Here is a 22,136-nt window from a genome sequence, read left to right as displayed (position 1 = left end):
AAACGAAGATCATGGCATCTGGTTCCATCACTTCATGGCACACAGATGGGGAAACAATGGCATCAGTGACATACTTTATTTTCTTGGGCTCCAAATCACTGCAGATGGTGACTGTGGCCATGAAATTAAAAGACTCTTGCTCCTTGGAAGGAAAGCTATGACCAACCTAGACAGCATATTAAAAAGCAGATACATTACTTTGCCAACAAAGGTCCATATGGTCAAAGCTATGGTTTTTCCAGTAGTCATGTATGGTTGTGAGAGTTAGATAATAAAGAAGGCTGAGTGCTGAAAAATTAATGCTTCTGAATTGTGATGTTGGAGAAGACTCTTGAGAGTCCCTTGGACTGCAACGAGATCCAACCAGTCCATTCTAAAGGAGCTCAGTCCTGAATATTCATTAGAAGGATTGAGGCTGAAGCTCCAATACTTTGGCTACCTGAATGGAAAAGACCCTGATGTTGGGAAAGATTGAAGGCAGGAGGAGAAGGTGACGACAGAGGATGAGATGGTTGGATGGCATCACTGACTCAATGGATATGAATTTGAGCAACCTCTGGGAAAGGGTGAAGGATAGGGAAGCCTGGCGTGCTGCAGTTCATGGGGTCACAAAGAGTCAGAAACGACTGAGCAACAACCAAGATGACAGGCACATGGCATCAACTTATCTGCTTGTTTGTAAAGTTTTAAAATAAATCATGCGGGGAAAATACTGTTTCCATATTGCAACTTTTTTAAAGAGCAGATCAAATAAATGGCAGAGGGGATGGTTTCAGCTATCAACGAAGGAAAAGGAAAACCACCATCATCAATGACACAAATACCACATTTGCTGACTCAGTTTTTAGAACAGTCTAGTACTTAACAGCGGAGAAGGCAATGGCACCCCACTCCAGTACTCTTGCCTGGAAAATCCCATGGACGGAGGAGCCTGGTGGGCTGCAGTCCATGGGGTCGCAAAGAGTCAGACACGACTGAGCGACTTCATTTTCACTTTTCCCTTTCATGCACTGGAGAAGGAAATGGCAACCCACTCCAGTGTTCTTGCCTGGAGAATCCTAGGGACAGCAGAGCCTGGTGGGCTGCGGTCTATGGGGTCTGTCGCACAGAGTCGGACACGACTGAAGCGACTTAGCAGTAGCAGTACTTAACAGAAACAAAAAACATCCCAAAAACCCAATAATAATAATGATAAATATAAGACTTATACTCTGATCACATTATGTACAACAACTTAATTTGTCTATCAAGAAAACAAATACGAGGAAAGTATGCTAATGTTCTTGTACCAACTGTAAACTACTGAAGTCAGAACCACTGAAACAACTGCCAACAATATAACATGGAAGCTGAAAAAGATCTTAAATCGAACTGAATAGGAAGCTGGAAAATAAACAATGAACACAAGAACAAAGAAGATGAAATAAACAGCAACTAGGGGACTCCCTGGCAGTTGAGTGGTTAAGACTCCACACTCCCAGTGCAGGGGGCGTGTATTTGATCCCTGGTTGGGGAACTAAGATTCAGCACGCTGCATGGTGTGACCAAAAAAAAAAAGCAACTGTCAGAAAGTGAAGACATATCAGTGAACAATGAACAAACAAGACTGGAATTAAAATTAAAAAGAATGACAGAACTTAAAAGAATCAGTAACTGTGACTGCAACATAAAAACTACTGGTGGGCAAAGTACAGAATAATGAAAGGAGATAAAAAGGCAAAGATCAAAAGGACATGTGAATGTTAAGCATAAGGACTTTAACTGAAAATAAAGTCAAATGATGATGTGAGGAATCAAGACGTCAGAGATAAAACACAAAGGGCCCAAGACTTGTATAATCAGTCTATAAAGCTAGTACCCACTGTCTACCAGCCTCAAAGTAAGCAGAATACCTTTGTTTCTTTTAGGATGTTACCTCTATAAATGTGCCATCCCCTTTCCCAAAATTTAACTTAACATAAAAAAATTTTAAGAATGACCAATGTTATCCTAGATATTATTAGGCCTTATAGAAACAGATCCAATGAAAAAGCATCTGTGACACAGCTATGATCAGGTTTAAGGTAGTGTCTGTTACAATGGACCTGAATGAATTATTAAATTATTTGAATTGTGAACTCATTATTACCATGATCCAAACAACGAACCATTAACTACAGAGTAAGATATAGTTTCCACAAAAAAGTTTTTATTTAAATTGGTATATTTTACTTTAGAAATATGTTTAACAATAACTCCTGAGTACTCTTTTATTGAGGTTTATAATCTCAGTGCCTAAATAGTTTCTTACACAGTATACACAAAAACTGTAGAATAAACATTTATATAAAATTACTCATCTTAAAAAAACTTTTGGTTTTTTAAAACAGTGTAACATTTTTGAGTGAAGTATAATAAACAAACAATAAAATATATCCATCCATCTCTCTCCAGTTAAGATCTGAAAGGGAAAGGAATACAAAGCACATGTTGGCATTACTGTAGAGCAACTACTAATGCTCTGTGATGATCATGAAATACGGTTTTTGATTCAAAGACAGTCGAGACAAAACTTGTTCATGACTAATTAATACACTTGAGGGTCTACCATGAATCAGGCAATATGCTGTAATTTCTGTGATAAAGATCTGGCTGGCTGACTATTTTGCAATTCTAGATAGCTGGATCAACTATAAAATAATCTTTTTGTTAGGGAGCTCAGAAAACCTTGGAGTGATTTAAAAACTTAATAGATTTAATATACACTGCTGAAAAAACACCTAGAGTTCTTTCAGCATTAGGGTGAAAAAATTATTAAGACAGATCTTTTAATTTATATTAAAGATTATTTAATATATATCAAAGTTAATTTTGTATAGATGATAAATGAACCCATAGGTATATTCCTCCATCAACTGAACTGTACAATTACTAAATTATCTGAGAAAAGATAAAAAACTAACCAGCTAACCAGAACTGAGTCAGCAGGATAGACAAAAAGGAAGCACCAGACCGACTGCCCCACAGAAACTCTGACTTATATGTGATGCCAAAACTTTTTTGAGATCTGCAAAACCAGTTAGAGAGCTGCAGGTACCCCTAGCAAACTCAAAGACTAAACCAGCCAGAAATGTGTAAGAAAAGTTATTCCATATCAATTGCCTCAACCTCTCCCCAAGTAGCACAGTTCACAAGAGTGATGAAAAGCCTAACTTGCAGCATCACCCTTGGATAAGGGGGCAAAAGAGAGAGAAAGAGAGAGTTACGTGCAACATTCCAGTTTTTCAAGGGGCTGCACAAGGGGCTGGTTTCCGTCTAGCCTAACTCAGAGAACTGGCACCACCACACACTGGGTGCCAAGGAAAACAAGAGGCAAGTCTCTGGCTTGCTGTGGCCCCAGAGAACCTCAAGTGTGACAGAAAGACACAAGAGAGGGCAAAAGACTATACACTCCTGAAAAAAAAACCCATAATAAACCCTTTCAATTGGGAAATTATAAGGACAAGTCCAGAGAAGATGCACTCCCTAAAAGATTTTAGAGGTACCAAGATTCTCTAGCTATGCTAAATAATGTGATCTTCCCCTCTATGAAGCCAGTCCATAAAGAGTAGGAGAGAAGGTGTTTTCCAAATGCAAAATCCACAACCACAAGACACATAAAAAACAGAATCATGACCCAGTCAAATGAACAAAATAAAGTTCTAGAAAATGACCCTAAAGAAATGAGTTCTATGAATTAAAATGACAAAAAAAGTTCAGTATAATTGATTCAGTATAATTGCCATAAGGAAACAAAGTACAACAGAACATAAATAAAAAACTAGATGAAATCACGATGCATGAACAAAATGAGAACATCAACAAAAAGAAAATACAAAAAAAGAACAAAACAAAAATTCTAGAGCTGAAGAATATAATAACTGAACTGAAAAGTTCACAAGAGGGGATCAACGGCAGATTTGATCAAGCAGAAGAAAAAAAAAAAATCAATGAAGTTGATGGGTGAGTCTTTGAAATTCTTGAGCCAGAAGGAAAAAAAGCAAAAAAAAAAAAAAAGAAGAAGAAAAGTGAAGAAAGTCAAAGGGACTTAGGGAATGGAACATCATCAAGCTGACAACATATGCATTGGGGAATACCAGCTAAAGAAGAGAGAATGAAGCAGGCTAAATGAAAAACTAATAGCCAAATGCCTCCCAAATCTGAGAAAGAAAATGTACATCTAATTTTAAGAGGCTCAAACGACTCCAATTAGGATGAACCCAAAGAGGCACATGCTGCTGCTGCTGCTGCTAAGTCGCTTCAGTCGTGTCTGACTCTGTGCGACCCCATAGACGGCAGCCCACCAGGCTCCGCCATCCCTGGGATTCTCCAGGCAAGAATACTGGAGTGGGTTGCCATTTCCTTCTCCAGTGCATGAAAGGGAAAAGTGAAAGTGAAGTCGCTCAGTCGTGTCCGACTCTCAGCGACCCCCTGGACTGTAGCCTACCAGGCTCCTGCGTCCATGGGATTTTCCAGGCAAGAGTACTGGAGTGGGGTGCCATTGCCTTCTCCGAAAGAGGCACATAGTGAGATGCAAAATAAAAAACAGAGAATCCTGAAAGCAACCAAACAGAAACAACTGGTCACACACAAGGAAGCTATCATAAGACTATAAATAGATTTATCAGAAGAAATCTTGCAGGACAGAAAGGAGTAGGATGACATATTCACAGTGCTGGAAATAAGTAACTTCCAACCAAAAACACTATTATTTGGCAAAACTGACTTTAAATGCAAAGGAGATATAAAGACCTCCTAGCATAAAAAAAAGCTGAGCTAGTTCATCACCATTAAACCTGCCTTACAAGAAATGCAAAAGGATACGCGACAAAACAGCATCTGAAAATATAAAGCCTTCTGGTAAAGGTAAATTTACAGACAAACAGAGAATCCAGTAATACTGCAATGGTGATGAGTAAATCACTATATCCAGGTAGAGTTAAAACAGAACAATATTTAAAAAAAAAAAAAAAAGTTAACTATAAGGACTTCTCTGTCCAACGGTTAGGAAACCACCTGACAGTATAGAGGACGCAGGTTCAACTCTGGTTCGGAAACTAAGATTCCATCTGTTGCCAAGCAACTAAGTTCTTGTGCCGCAACTACTAAGCCCACGCATCCCAACTAGAAAGCCAAGCACAGAGTCCACGCGCCACAGCAGGAGATCCGGCACGGTGCAACAAAGGCTCTGAGTGTGCAGCGAGCGCGCGACACAGCCAAATAAGTATTGTTTAAAAACTCAGCTATATGCTAACAGCTATGAAATACAAAAAGGTGTGATTTGTGTCATAACAAAAAGGAGAAACATGTAAAGTTTTTGTATGCAACTCAAATAATTATTTAAAATACATTACTACTACTGTAAGATTTTATGTAATCACCCTGGTAAACATAATGGTAAACACCAGCTTCCATAGTGACTCAGTGGTAAAGAAGCTGCCTGCAATAGAAGCCACAGGAAACACAGCTTCAATCCCTAGGTTGGGAAGATCCCCTGGAGAAGGGAATGTCTACCCACTCCAGTCTTCTTGCCTGGAGAATCCCACGCACAGAGGAGCCTGCGGGCTACAGTCCACAGGGTCACAAAGAGTCAGACACCACCGAAATGACTTAGCACACAAAGAAAATACTTACAAAAGACACACAAAGAAAGGAATCAAAGCATGTCACTATAAGGGGAAAAAAAAAAAACAACAAAACACAAAGGAAGACATCTCACAGGAAAAAAGGGAAAAAAATAACTATAAGATATACAAAAAACAATTAGCAAGATGGCAATAGTAAATCCTTTCCTATCAGTGCCTGCTTTAAATATTAATGGATTAAACTCCTAATCAAAAGACACAGAATGGCTAAATGGGTTAATAAATTTAAAAAAAAAAGAAAAACCCAGCTGTGGGGAGAGTGAATTAGCCAAGACGGTTGTGTTCAGGCTCTCTCGCCTCAGGTTTTGTAAACAGTGAGCTTGTAGCAGCTGAGATCATTGATAGCACTATGCATGCGAGCCATGAGGTGCTGCTTGGTCACAGGCTGCTCTGTGCTGTCGGCACGTGTGAGCTCCACCCAGAGAGCGGCGGCATTGCCGCTGCGTCACGGCTGTGCCCGTGGGGCCAGTCACAAGAGGAGAGGGTATAGCAGGTCTGCTGCTGTGCCTGCTGCGCCAGCCAGGCGAGAATAAAGAATAAATGGGTCTGCAATTCCTATGGCTCCTCGAGTTTCTTCCAGCTTCCCCACTTGTGCCTTGTCTACCATGGGTCCAATGAGCAGTGTGCACAGTGAGATACAGTGAGACAATGGGCATCATGAACAGGATCAGCAAGACACCAACTACATGCTGTATACAAGAGTTACTTTACAGATACAAGGACATACATACACAAGTTGAAAGTGAAATAAAAAACATACTATGCAAGTGATAACCTAAAAAAGGCAGATAATATGAGAAAATAAAGACCTATAAGTTAAAAACTGTCATAAGAAACAAAGGACACACCAAATAATTTTTTAAAAATGGTCAATTCACCAGAAAGATACAACTAAAAATATATGTGCAGAGCACTGAAATAAATTAAGGAAACATTGACAGAATCGAAGGAAGAAACAGACAGTAATAATTATAGTAGGACATTTTAGTACCTCACTTTCAATAGTATATATATCTACCTGACAAAATCATTTGGGACACAAAGGACCTGAACACTGTAATAGACCAAACGGACCTAACAATCAAATAAGACACTGCACAAAACAACAGTAGAACCTACATTTCCTCAGTTGCACATGAGACGTTTTCCAGGAAAGAGCACATGCCATGCCACAAAACAAATCTTGGCAAAATTTCAGAAGATGGTGATCATACTGTGACCTTCCCAACTGCAACAGAATGAAATAAAAAATCACAACTAAAAGGAAAATTTGAATAGCCACTATGGAAATTAAACAACTTGGTCTTAACAACCAATAGGTCGAAGAAGAAATCAGAAAAAAAAAAAAAATAGGGACTACCTTGAGAGAAACAACTATGAAATACAACATATCAAAATGTATGGGACGCAACGGAAGCATGGCAAGTTCACAGTGGTAAACACCCACATTAAAAAAGAGAAAAGACCTCAAATCAACAACCTAATTTTAGACCTCAAGTAACCAAAAAAAAAAAAACTAATTCAAAGTTAGAAGGAAGGAAACAATGAAGCTTACAAAGAAATGAAATAGAGCACAGACTAATAGAAAAACTAATCAATGACAGCTGTTTGGGGGGAATTTCAAGAAAATCATCAAACCATCTGCTAAACCAAGAAAAAACTCAAATTTTCAAAATCAGAAATGAAAGAAGATAAATTATAATGAGGCTACAAAAATAGAAAATATCATAAGAGACCACTAACAACAAGATACACCAATGAGCTGAATAACCTTAAAAAAATGAGTATATATTTCTACAAAAGTCCAGGACAAGGTAGTTTCACTGGAGAATTCTACCAAAGATTTAAAGAAGAATTAACACCAATCCTTCTCAAACTCGCCCTCAAAAATGAAGAGAAGGATAGATACCCTTCCAAATTTACCTATGAGGCCAGCATAATCCTGATGCTAAAATGAGAGACATATGAGACAAGAAAAATACACACCAATAACCCTGATGAATATGGATGCAAAAATCAATAAATTACTAGGAAGTGAAATCTGACAGCATTTTCAAGTTATACCCCATCACAGGTGGGATTTACTCCTGGAATGTTAAGGATGTTTCATCATATGAAAATCAATCAATGTCATATACCAAACTGCCAAAATGAAGGACAAAAATAACATGATCATCTCAACTGATGCAGAAAAAGCATTTGACAAACACCCTTTCATAACAAAAAGTCAAACTAGACACAAAAGGAAAATTACCTCAACATAATAAAGGCCACATAAAAAGTCCACAGTCAGTACCATGCCCAATGGTGAAAAACTGACAGCTTTCCCTCTAAGATCCCGAACAAGGCAAGGATGCCTACTCTCATCATTTGTTTTCAACACAGGATTCCTGGCAATCCTAGTCAGAGCATCCAAATAGGAAAGGAAGAAACAAAATTATCTCTGTCCACAGGAAACCATACAGATTACACACACACAAACTCTTAGAACCAATAAATGAATTTGGTAAAGTTGCAGGATGCAAAAATCAGTTTTGTTTCTAAAAATTAACAATGAATAATTTGAAAAGGAAATTAAGAGAATATTCCCCTCCATATCAGCATCAAAAATAAAATTCTAATGGACAGACTTATTGAAGAAGGCAAAAGACTAGTGCACTGAAAGGGACACTACACCTGCGGGAAGAAACCAAAGACATAAACAGACGGAAAGATATCCCGTGTTCATCGGCTGCAAAACTGAAAAAGGTCCATACTACCCAAAGAAATCTACAGATTCAATTCAATCCCTATCAAAATCCCAATGACATTTTCTCAGAAATAGGAAAAAATAATCCCAAAATTCATATGGAATCTCAAAGGATGTCAAATAGCAAAAATAATCTTAAGAAAGAAAACAATGCCAGAGGCTTCATAATTCCTGATTTCAAAACATCTTTACAAAGCCAAAGTAACCACAACAGCACGGTACTGGTATAAAGACAAGACATAGAGCCCAATGGAACATAACAGAGAATCCAGAAATAAACCCTTAAAACGTAACAGTCAAATGATCTTCAACAAAGGTACCAAAGATACACAATGTGGAAAGAAGTCTCTTCAAGTGGTGCTGGGAAAACTGAATATCCCCACACAAAGAATGAAGCTGGACCCTTAGTTTATACAATATAAAAGTTAACTCAAAATGGATCAACCTAAATATACAAGCTGAAACTACAGAACTCCTAGAAGAAAACATAAGGGAATAGTTTCAGGACCTGAGATTTGGACAATGAATTCTTTGATATGACACCAAAAGCATAAGCAACAAAAGCAAAAATAGCCAAACTGGGACTATATCAAACTTAAAACTGTGTATCAAATTTATGTAACCCTGCTAAGAAATGTAGGTCTTTTGGAATTTACTGACTAGGGGCTTTCAGGATAGTATTTCCTGACTTCCTTTCTCTCTGGCTGTTCTTCAGATACTTCCCTTCCTAATCTAGAAATGCTTATACTCCCCAGGGACCAGCCATTAGACATTTTCTCTTCTGTATTTCTCTTTGGACATTTTCATCTTTCAAGGCTTTAGCAATACCTGATGACTTCCAAATGTCTTCTTCGGTATATTTCAAACTCTGCCTGAGAAAACAGTACTATGGTCTTAGTACTCAGGTCTTATGGCTATTTTTTATGGGCTCTTTCTTCAGGGAACTGTTTAAGGGGTGGGGGTGGGGGGGAGAACCCAGAAGATTTTAACATCACAGGGACTCAGGAGGTATGGCAATATAAAGAGAGGCAGGTCACCAAGATGAATCGCAAAGATGACTGGGGAACAGACGACCCAGAGGGTGGGAAGATCGTTTCAGATGAGAGAGAAATGCATGAGTGAGGGTAGAAGAGCCTGAGAACATGGTCTTAAGACCGCTGGACGCAGTTCAGTAGCATAAAATTCAAGGAAGGACTCAAAGACTAAGCAAAGGCAGGGAGAGGCCAGATTATGGGAGAATTTTTAAGACATGATAAGGAATTCAGATTTTAGCCAGCAGAGGAGTAATCTTACAAAGGTCAGTAACTTTCTTCCCATAAAAATGCATATATACTTCATCTGGCAAGAAGTTTCAGAATATTCACATACTTTTCATAAACCACTAGATAAGAACATCTGCAGCATGAGTCATTAAAGGGTTTTAAGTCGGTCAATGACTAAGTCAAATCTGCCTTTATGATAATTCCATGCTTTAAACTAGGACCAAAATTGGCAAAACTGGAGGCAGGCAATCTAGTTAGGTAATGACTACTATTAGAGACCAGACGAAGAGTGAAGAAGTAGCAGGAAAGAAGAGGAAACTGATGCAAGAAACATTTAGAAGATGTACAAGTAGGGGTAATGAACAGAAAAGGCTGAATACCTAGGTTTTCTGGGATGGGCACCTGAGTAGAAGGTAGTGTTAGGAGCTAAAATAACAAAAACAATAAAGATTCATTAACATAGTGAGTGGGTTTTGCACATTATGGCCTTTAATCCTCACAAAGTATTCTAGGAGAAGGACTGTAAACTATTCCCACTAACATTTCTTAAAATCTTTTAAGGACATGTACAATATAATAAAAAAAAAACACAAATTTGCACTGATCCTAAAAACTGCTTCGCTGGAGTACTTCAACAAAACAGCAGGGCTGTGCTCACTCTGCCTTCTGAGAGACTCAGTCAGAGGCACTCATCCCTACCATGGACCAGAAGCGTGTTTCCTTCTATTTAAAGATTCAGCTTAGTATCATTTCAGGATCATGACTGCTGCTCCCACAGTAACCGGTACCTATTTTCAGTACACTTTATCATAAGTGCCTATTAATTACATGGTAAGCTCCCTGAGACACATGATCTGACCATTTCTTTACAGTTACGTTCTCAGAACCTAGCAAATTTCAGAACCTCAGTGAAGATTCTTCAATTTCTCTCCCGATACTGTCTAGAAAGCAGTGTCAATTAACTATTTTTTTCTAGTACTTAACCACGAAGGGAAACAGGTATCAGGATAGCTCCCAGTTCCTTAGGAGTATCAGAGGCACACAAAAGTATACGCAAAGGCTCAATCTGGAGAACAAGAACATGGTATCAGAACCCACAGGAGAGAATCCTGGAAACAGAAGAGCTATCTTTATTTTGTATCTTTTACTTCAGAATGTATTTCAAGACATTACTTAATCCAAAAATGTTTTTATACATATATAAGTATATTTAATTTGGAGTTGTATATAAATATTTTCTTCCACTCCACAGACAAAAGAGCATCTAAGCTACATCTCAACTCCTGATTCCTGGTTCCACAAGCTAGAAAGTAATTACTCCAATCCAGTAACAAATAAAAAGATGAAGAGATGAAAGGATCCACACAACTCTTCTTGGATTCCTAAATGAGGGAGAAGCATATGGCCAAATGTCCCTAATACTGAGAGACAGGCAATACAGGGAGTCATAGTTTACTGAAGCAGAGATTCACAAGCAGGAACCTGTGACAGGACAGAAAACCCTTCACTGTAACTGACAAACTCCTAGAGGCTCGGCTGAAAGTAAACCTGGAGGTAAAAACTTCAAGGGGAGGGGCCGTCAGAGGGGAGCCCCAGGGTTTCTGTGAGAGTTGCCCCAAGGAGCTTGAGCTGCTCAGAGCTCGTACTGAGGAGACTCCTCATGTTTCCAGCAGGGGGCAGAGAAAGGAGCCATGCTGAGATATACCAGTGCCGGCTCTTTTTATCAAGGCCCGTCCTCAGGCAAAAGTATTTCACCCTGATGGCATATTATCAAATGCTCCCTTTACATCTTACTATCACACTACTGACAGCCTATTACAGCAATTCCTTTTACTTGGGAAATCATGTCCAGCTATCAAGAAAAAATTACAAACCATACTAAAAGGCAAAAAACACTATTTGCAACCAGAGCAAGCGTTTAATAATTAGAAATTGCAGAGATGTTGGAATTATCATACCAGGAACTTAAACAAACTAGTAAATATATAATTTACTAAGCTTTAATGAATAAAGCAGGGCTTCTCTAGTGGCTCAGACAGTAAAGAATCTGCCTGCAATGCAGAATACCCAGCTTCAATCACTGAATGGGGAAGATCCCCTGGAGAAGGGAACGGCAATCCACTCCAGTGTTCTTGCCTGGAGAATTTCATGGACAGGAGCCTGGTGGGCTACAACTCATGGGAGTCACAAAGAATCGGAAATAACTGAGTGAGTGACTAACACACAAGTTGGATTATCGCAGGACTGCAGGCTTGGTAATTCACCGTATCAATAGACTAAAAAGGAAAAACCCATATGATCCTTTCAGTGAATAAAGTACACAGCATGTAAACGTAAGCAGAGATGGATATCCTAAGAAAGAACCAAAACAAACAAACCTACAGATCAAAAACACTGTAACAGAATTTTTAAATGTCTTTTGAGGGCTTAATAGTAGACTGGAAACAACTAAGAAAAGAATCTCTGAACTTAGATATTATCAATAGAACCTTCGCGAATTGAAAAGCAAGGAGAACAAAGACTTAACAACTGTGGAACACTGTAAAAAGTGTAACACACACATAATGGGAATAACTAGAAAAAGAAGAAAGGACCATCAGAAATATCTGAAACAATCACTGAGAACGTCCCTAAATTAGTATCAGACACCAAGCTATAGATCCAGGAAGCTCAAAAAACACCAACCAGGAAAAATGCCCACTCTAAAACCCTACACTTAAGGATATCATTTTCAAACTACAGATAATCAAAGATAAAGAAAAAGAATCTGAAAGAAGCCAGAGGAAGAAAATTCCTTACCTACAAAATATCAAAAACAGGAATTACATTTGACTTCTCCTCAGAAACCATGAAAGGAGTGAAATCAAATATTTAAGTGCTAAGGGGGATGGCAGGAATGGAAAAAGAAAAAAATATCAACCTAGAATTCTACACCCTTTGAAATTCTTCTTCAAGTGTGAGGCAGAAATAAAGACTCAGACAAATAAAACTTGAGAGTATTTGTTGTTAGCACACCTGCCTTGCAAGAATGTTAGAAGAAATTCTCTAAAGGAAAATGATACAGATTGGAACCTCAAATTTACATAAAGGATGAGTATTGATAAAGAAATAAGTGAAAAGTATACAGATTGGGACCTCAAATTTACATAAAGAAGGACAAGCACTGATAAATAAGTGAAAAGCAAAAGAAGACCTTTTATTTTTCTTAATCTTAACTGATCTAAGACATACAGGTTGTTTAAAATAATATCAACTATGTATTTGGTTTATGAATACTCATGTATGTGTACATAAGTGTGTATCTACTCACATATGTGTATATGTTGTTGTTGTTTAGTCACGAAGTTGTATCTGACCCTTTTGCAACCCCATGGACTGAAGTCCGCCAGGCTCCTCTGTCCGTGGGATTTCCCAGGCAAGAATACTGGAAGGGGTTGCCATTTCTTGCTCTAGGGCATCTTTCTGACTAAGGGATCGAACCTACGTCTTCTGTACTGAAAGGCGGATTCTTTATCACTGATTGTCAGAGTGGATCAAAAAGAAGACCCAATTATACATTATCTGTACTTTATATATAAAGACATATATAAATTAAATAGAAAAAATATATACCATGCTAACAATAATCAAAAGAAAGCAAGAGTAGCTATATTAATTTCAGCCAGAGCAGACTCCAAAGCAAAGTTATCAAGGTCACACCTCCTAGAATAAAGAATAATGGAAATGAAAACAAAAATAAACAAATGGGACCTAGTTAAAAGTTTTGGCACAGCAAAGAAAACCACAAAGAAGATGAAAAGACAACCTTCAGAACGGGAGAAAATAACTGCAAATGAAACAACTGACAAAGGATTCATCTCCAGAATATAGAAGCAGTTTATGTAGCTCAATAGCAGAAAGACAAATAACCCAATCAAAAAATGCAAAGAAGATCTAAATAGACACTTCTTCAAAGGTGAACAGACGGCCAATAAACACATGAAAAAATGCTCAACATCACTCATTATTAGAGTAATGCAAATCAAAACTACAAGGAGGTATCACCTCACAGCGGTCGGTATGGCCATCTTCAAAAAATCTTCAATCAATGCTGGAGAAGCTGTGGAGAAAAGGGAACCCTCTTGCACAATTGGTAGGAATGTAGATTGATACAGCTACTATGAAGAATAGAAGAATAGGATTTCTTAATAAACTAGGAATAAAATTACCATATGTTTCAGCAATCCCACTACTACACATATACCCTGAGAAAATCAGAATTAAAAAAGATACATGTATGCCGATGTTCATTCCAACAGTATTTATAACAGGTAGTACATGGAAGAAATCTAGATGTCTGTCAACAGATGAACGGATAAAGAATTTGTGGTACATATACAATAGAATTTTACTCAAATATAAAAAGGAACAAATTTCAGTCAGTTATAGTGAGGTAGATGAACCTAGAACCTGTTATACAGAGTAAAATAAGAGAAAAACAAATATCATATATTAACGCATATATACGGACTCTAGGAATATGTTATTAATGAACCTATTTGCAGGGCAGGAATGGAGATGCACATCTGTGGACACAGCAGGGGGAGAGGGTAGGACACATGGAAAGAGCAGCACTGAAACAGACATATTACCACAGGTGAAAGAGAGCAAGAGGGAAGCTGTTGTGTAACACAGAGAGCTCAACTCAGCCTGCTCTGTGACAACTCAGAGGGGTGGGATGGGGTGGGGCTGGGGAGGTTCAAGAGGGAGGGGACCCAGATATACTACGGCTGATTCACCTTGTATGGCAGAAACCAACACAACAGTGTAAAGCAATTATCTTCCAATTAAAAATAAAACAAGTTATCAGGGCTAAAGAAGGGGGGCATTACACAATGAGAAATGGGTCAGTTCTCCAAGATAATATCACAACCCTTAATGTGTAGGCACCGAACAACAGAGCACCAAATCACTTCAGGCAGAAAGTGAGAGAACTACAAGGAGAACGAGAGCAATCCACTACTCCAGTCAGAGACCTCAATACCTCTCTCTCAGCAATGGGCAGATGGAGCAGGCAGAAAATCATCAAGCACACAGCTGGACTCAAGAGCACCATCCATCAACTGGATACAGCTGACATCTCTGGACTATTTCATCCAACAACAGATTACACATTCTTCTCAAACTCATATGGAACAGACCACATTCTGGGCCAAAAAACACACCATAACACATTTAAAACAATATTAGATTTCCATGATGGTATTAAATGAGCCAGAAAACAAAGAAATCAATATGAAACCAGTCAAATGACATTAGATCCCATGAAGATAAATATAGCATGGGAAAAGGAATAGGGAAGACAGGACATGACCATTCTTTGAAGAAAGTTGGTCAAAGAAGGTCTCTCCGATAAGGATCATTTGAGAGCTCTAAAGCAAATGAGAAAGGAAGCCATGTGGTTATCAGAGAGAAGGATCACAGAAAACAGGCACACATCTTAAGAACACCAAATCATTAAGGGCAAGAGCATAAAACAAGTGAGGATAAAAATGGGCAAAAGAAAATACAAAGGTCACAAAAGTGAAAGGAAGCACAGAGCCTTGCAGATCCTCGAACTTTACTCTGAGAGAGAGACTTTGAAAGGTTATGAGCATAAGTAACAGGCTTTAATAACTTCGATCTTTGACCCAGTAACAATTAGCTATTTCCATTTCCATTATGGTTGGTGCACCATGTGCTGAGTTGCTCAGTCATGTCCGACTCTTTGTGACCCCATGGACTGTAGCCCGCCAGGCTCCCCTGTCCATGGGGCTTCTCCAGGCAAGAATACTGGAGGGGGTTGTCATGCCTCCTCCAGGGGAACTTCCCAATCCAGGTCTCCTATATTACAGGCAGATTCTTTACTGTCTGAGCCACCAGGGAAGCCCAAGAACACTGGAGTGGGTAGCCAATCCCTATTCCAGGGGAACTTCCTGACCCAGGAAATCAAACCAGGGTCTTCTAATTGCAGGTGGGTTCTTTACCAGCTGAGCTCTCAGGGAAGCCCTATGAAGTTCTTACCTATAGAGAATAGATAATAATGGCCTGAGGACTAAGGCCTAAGGACTAAGACCTTGGTCATTCCAACATTTAGAAAAAAAAACAGGATTTCCAAATACTGAACCATAAATCACTTGATACATTTACCCTTGGTTCCCTTTACAGTCTTAACTATATACCTAAAAACACAGCCAAAGTGTTAGAGATAAGGTTGCAGAGTAACTACTAAAGACAAGAAATCTGAAGTTACTAGAATTGCTTTGAAATCATTAAGAAAATTAAAGAGTCTAAATTAGTATGTGAAAAAAGCCTACTACATGGTATGTATGAATTTAAACAAAATCCAAGTACATTATACAACTGAATAAAAAGATCTGGGTTATTGTGTCAGTTCTATTTCGAGGCTAAACTATAAATTAGCATGCAGCTGTTAAAAATTGTTTTTCTGTGCTCTAGGAAAAGGGTGACACTAGGAATTTCTAAAAACACACATATTCTTTAATTTTGTATAATTATTTAAAATGTACCCAAGGTGTTCCCTAAAGGATATCAAATGCAAATATATCTCAAAGTGGTAAAAAAAAAAAAAAAATCATGCTTTAATAAATAGAAGATGCTGCCATTAATAAAACACACTAGTTAATTCTCAGATAAAAACAAGAATCCTTCATGACCTATTTTGTAAATCAAGACCCATAAGCTTAAGGTGGAAGAAGTCTTACTAAGCTACTGCCTAGTTACGGTTTCTACCGTTACAGAAATTTGGGAAACTGTGGCAGACATGACAACTTAGAGCTACGGTCTCACAATCATGGCCAGAAGCTTAGACATCTTTGTCGAAACATCATGGTAGATCTAATTTCCAGTTACTCCACCTTATAATGGGCAACAGCATGATCTCTTGCTAAGCTCAACCACAACTTAACACTAGAGTTTCACCTGAAACCTCATGATAAACATCCTATCACACCTCACATTCTTAGCATACTACAAAACACAAGCCTCCTCTTTCCTTTTCATTCTTTACTCTTGATGCATCCATCTAACCTCTTCCACCAAGATCTCCAGAAACACATTCATGATATCTTCAATTGCTTTATATAATGTTTTCTCAATTTCTTCAGTTCAGTTCAGTTCAGTCGCTCAGTTGTGTCTGACTCTTTGCGACCCCATGAATTGCAGCACGCCAGGCCTCTCTGTCCATCACCAACTCCCAGAGTTTACCCATACCCATGTCCATCGAGTCAGTGATGCCATCCAACCATCTCATCCTCTGTCGTCCCCTTTTCCTCCTGCCCCCAATCCTACCCAGCATCAGGGTCTTTTCCAATGAGTCAATCTCTTAGCTTTCACTGAAACCTAACTTGCCTCCAAATGTATTTCTTATAATTCTTTTAAGTGAGGTTTCCACAGACAACTCAAATCCCTAAATGTACCGTTATCCTTCTTATTCACTGTATTAAAAATAATGCCCATTCCCCTCAAAAAAAAAAAAAGCACAACACAAACACAACTTATACTTAGAAACTCTCTGGTAAATTGCACCCATATACTAAAGCCTCTATTTTGCCCCAGTTATATCACTGGCATTGTGACTTCAATGCTTGTATACATGATCTACCCTAACCCTCAAGCCCCCAAAATACTTGACTTTCTTAACTTGAGGGTCCCTCATCTCCTCTCAGTTTCAGCCAATCACTACCTTAGGCTCTGATCATCATCATCTATGCTTCTAAGAGTTTCACTTAAACTGAAACTATCTTTTTGACCCATCAGGCGTTTTGTAACCAACCCAACATCTTCATCTGGCATCACAACCTTTCCAACAGTGGCCATCACCAATGACATGTAAATTCAGCTACTCCAATGTTAACACTCTACACACATGCCACTCCCATCTGCTCTAAAAGCCAATGGTGAAATACCATGCATCTTCTTCTGGCTATTACAGAAAAGCCGTCAAACTATGCCTGCCAAGTATGGAAAAGTTAATCTTAGCTGGGTACTCTGTTAGCATGAGACTCTCAATATCTGGTCCACTTCACTCATTTTCCCCAAGAAGTTTCCTAGTTTTCAGTCTTTTCAAATCCCCTAACCAAACTCTTTTGAGTTCCACAAAAACTACCTTAAAATTTTCTTAAAAAGTTACATGGTCACAAGACTACAAAGAGATATACCCTCGCTCCTATTAGGATGGCTTACAGTGAAGGAAAAAAATAACAACAAGTAATTACAAATGTTGAGAATGTATGGAATTATAACCTTTGTGCATTATGCAGTCAAAATGTTAAAGTGGTACAGCCACTCTAGAAAATAGTATGAAGGTTCCTTGCACAAAAAAGTAAAAATAGGACTATCATATGAGCCAGCAATCCAACTCTGGGCATATACCCAAAGAAATAAAAGCAGGGTCTCGAAGAGGTATTCATACATTGCAGCATTATTCACAATAGCTAAAACAAAAGCAACTGGTGTCCATCAGCAGATAAATGGATAAACGAAATGTCACATATATACAACAGATTATTCACTTCCTAGAAGGAAAGAAAATTCTGATACACACTACAACATGGATGGACCTCGATATCATGCTATGTAAGTAAAATAAGCCAATCACAAAAAGACAAATACTGTGGGCACTCAAAGAGTATATGAAGTATTGTTGTCCAAAATCAAAGACAGTAGAACGGTGATTGCCAGGGTCTGGGGAGAAGAGTAAATGGGGAGTGACTTTAACTGACAACAGTTTCAGTTCTGTAAGATGAAAAGAGTTACAGAGATGATGGTGGCAATCACTGGACTAAATTGGACATTTTGTAATGTGCATTTTACCACACACAAAAAATTTTAAGTTACATGGACACATAAGTTTGAAAAATACATTTTATAGTCCCTTCTTGAAGAGCACAATGTGTATCACTTTAAAGGATTTTTCACAATTTTCAGGAAAGAAATCTGCTGTTTAAGTGTCTACGTCCCAAGCTTAATCAACAATTAAACCACTTCTTCAAGCAGCACACAGTGGTGTAGATGACATAATTTACTAAGAAAATTGACAGTTCAGGCACAATGGCTTTGACTTCCCCATTCTTACCTACCAATACATTTAATATCACATATTCATCCTTACCTCCCTCTTCTAGTTTCATAAGGGTCTTTGCTCTTACTCAAGAAAAATCCCTATACCTATATTCTTCATTCCAACCATTACTACCTTAAAGCCCTGCTTCAATAATCACCATCTCTTGTTATTTTAAACTTCTTATATTCTCACAACTAATCACTTAAGTCTTACCTACTTCTGTTTCTAAATACTTTTCTTTAAACCAGAAACTTTACCTTGAATTCCTCATATACTACTGCCCTTATTTAGGCTTTCATCGACTACAACTTGGTCACCCTACCATATGACTGCTCTCCAATCCTGTCTCCTTGCCAGCAAAGTTACTAAAAATATATATATCTAACAAGGTTACCCTACTTAGCAAATTCTTTACTGACTCCCAAATACCTATGAGAGACAGGCCAAGGCCATTCACATAGCATGCAAACACCTAGTCCTTTTTATCCAGTCTCATCTTCTTTAATTTCCCACCTTTCCGTTAGTCTATAATCTAAAAATCGTCACCTACCTACTGTTTCCTACATTCACTGTGCGGCTTTGTAAGTGCTCACGCTCCTGTCTCGAATGTGCTAGCCAACTCCCAGCCACACTCCAAGACTTCACTTAGTCTCCCCTGATGGCTCGTTTTCTGCCATCTGGATTAGGTCCCTACTGCATCAAGGTACGTGAGTACACTGGTGCTTCCTTATGTTCATGTTCTAACCTGGGATCCTTCTACCACCGTGAAGGAAATGATGTGCTTCTGGGTCTTTCACACTGAACAGACTAAAACTTCTAGGAGAGCAAAGATATGTAAGAATCCAGGGGTATGCAACTATCTGTCTTAAAAGAGAAATCTAGTAATATGTTACCAAGATTTAGAGGTATTTATTTGGTAGGGAAAACTAGACATGTGTACTCCTATCTTCCAATTTACTTTCTAAAGCATTACTCTCTTTAACTGGAAATTGTTTTCAAAAAACGTGATACCATTTAAAGCAATCTAGAGCAACTTAGACACCACAGCCTCAACCAAGTTACACTTACATTCGGCTAGCTTCAATGTCGTCAGATTGAGGTTCTCCTGATGATCTGTAAAATGCAATTGAGAAAAGTTAAGCAAAATATTCCATATTTCCAAAAAGGAGCAAATATTTTATTTTGGAAGACAAATTTGAAAACAAGATTTAATGGGTTAACAATTTTAAAAGTTCAACATGAGAAAAAAGTGATCAGATCAGATTGCCATACAACACATTTATCGTAAGGGCTAGACTAATAAAAACTCAGTTCATTTTTTTAAGGAAAGGAAACTAAACACTATTTAAATACCAACGTACAAACCAATGTAACAAATCATAATTATTTACGAAGTCAAATATTTGTAATAAAAACACACAACTATGAAACCGTCTATAGCGAAGTATGAGTTATTCACAATATCAAAGGTATTCACTGGTATTCATGGTCCCAAACTTAAGATAAAGTATTAGCAAACTACTGCCTGGGATGACAAGCTAAGGCCTGAGTCAGCCGCCTATTTCTGTAAACATGTTCTGGCACAGAGGCATGCTCATTCATTTACATACTGTCTATGACTGCTTTTATACTAGAAAAGCAGAGCTGAGACACTTACAGACATGTGGCCCACAAAGCCTAAAATATTTATTACCTGGCCCTTTAAAAAAAGTCTGCCAATCTCTGCTGTAGATAATACAAATTTAAACCTAATACCCTCATGAATTTTGAGACACTAAAGTCTGATTTACCATTCTGACCATGATTACTTTATTTCAACAAAAGTAGCTTCCCCTGAAAATACACTGGCAGGATGTATACCTGTCAACTGTATTCTAGGATATTAAAAATCTTGCTGTGGATAACTATGAATTGACTTCAGTTATAAACAGTTGCCAGTTTTTTTTTCTACTTTTTCAATATACTGCTGCTATTTTAAGTAGAAATATTCAAAATTCCAAGACAGTAAGAAGTCTTTTATTTTCATCCTGGGGCATGAACCAATTCTGCCGACCCCACCCAACATGTTAAAAAAAATAAATTCCTATTACTCTATTCACTTTTATAACCAGTATTAAGGTGACTCAACATAATACTGATTTCTAATACTTTCAATTCACAGAATAGGTAAAATATTTTTTAGAGGTCAAAAGCTAAATTTTCAAACTAATATTACAAGGACTTGATTTGTAAATTTATCACTGACTTGAGACTTCAAATTCCAAACACCTTTTAACAAAAGAATCTTTAACTCAGAGCCACCAGAAAAGAAAAAATCTGTTTTCCATATTTCTCAGTTTTAAAAAACACTTCTTTATCACTTTCAAAATTACCCCTCATTGCAGTGGTCCAAGGGAAAGAAGACAAAAAATGTAAGAGTCCAGCAGCTCAAATATTTATTTTAGATCTTCTTTGCAGTATATTCACATTTTCAATTTTGCACAAAATGATACTAGAACTAAAACCTGGGGCAAGCTGGAGGTGGCAGTGACTCGGCAGTGACACAAATGCAAAAGTTTCACTCCACCCTCTCCCCCAGGGAGCAAGCAAATCACCTTCGTGACACACCTGGTCTCCACCAGCCTTGTGGGAAAGTACCCCAAGATTGCTTCCAAACTTGTATCTCTCAGACAGAAGAGCTAAAAAGTGATGATAACCCCATGTACCAGCTGACTCATTTTTGAAAGTGCGACCCTCCAGCATCAGATGTCATACTGTAAGGAGGCAGAGCAGGCTTGCAAAACAAAAAATAAACCTGCTGGCTCTAAGGGAAGAGAGGCAGATTAGAAGCTTTGAAACACGTAGGCGGCAAAATTTTCAAAATTAACAGGGAAAGAGAGGGGGGGAAAAATGAGGACACATTGACAGGGAAATTAAACTACTACTGCAAAAAAGTAAGATGCAAGCAAGAGGAAAAACAAATCCAAACTCTCAGAAGTACAATCTGTAATTACTGTAAAGTTTTGAGATTCTGAAATGGAATAGACATTAAATACATCAAATGGTATCTACATTCTAATTTCCAAAGTCTGTTCCCTAAACAAGAGAATATGTAAACATTAGCATCATTTAATATTAATATATATTAATGTGAACTACCAAAATCACTTTAAAGTCAAACCAAGTAATTGAAACCAATTCAAGAAGAAAAAAAGAATAATAAAAATTGAAGATCATTACCTTAAAACAATCTACCCTAAGACTCCTAAACATAGTGCATTTGTTTTCCACTCAAAACGGAAACTGTTTTTTAATCAAGAAAAAGGTTATAAATATACACTGAACTAAAAGAAGCACTTTTTATCTTATAGTGAGTAATA

At 37.9% G+C, this 22,136-nt stretch overlaps 1 protein-coding gene across 15 annotated transcripts in view; it reads right to left on the bottom strand.

Moving 5' to 3' along the window:
* UBE3A (ubiquitin protein ligase E3A) overlaps positions 1-22,136 on the bottom strand; it is a 94,656-nt gene that overhangs the window by 37,499 nt on the left and 35,021 nt on the right. For 10 of the 15 annotated variants that reach the window (XM_081552059.1, XM_081552057.1, XM_081552072.1 and 7 more), the window contains one exon: positions 19,846-19,890. The exons of 1 other annotated variant lie outside the window; for it this stretch is intronic. In XM_081552059.1, coding sequence (XP_081408185.1) covers positions 19,846-19,890 — 45 coding nt within the window. Of the gene's footprint in view, positions 1-19,845; positions 19,891-21,384; positions 21,581-22,136 lie in introns of all 15 variants that reach the window. 4 more of the 15 variants (XM_081552063.1, XM_081552061.1, XM_081552069.1 and 1 more) reach the window with 1 other exon arrangement.

This window comes from Giraffa tippelskirchi, chromosome 12, assembly GCF_054371585.1.
Source record: "Giraffa tippelskirchi isolate mGirTip1 chromosome 12, T2T-mGirTip1v1.2.pri, whole genome shotgun sequence".
Classification (NCBI taxonomy): Eukaryota; Metazoa; Chordata; class Mammalia; order Artiodactyla; family Giraffidae; genus Giraffa; species Giraffa tippelskirchi.
The sequence above is the reverse complement of the archived record's forward strand: the minus strand, read 5'-3'. Positions and strand labels throughout refer to the sequence as shown.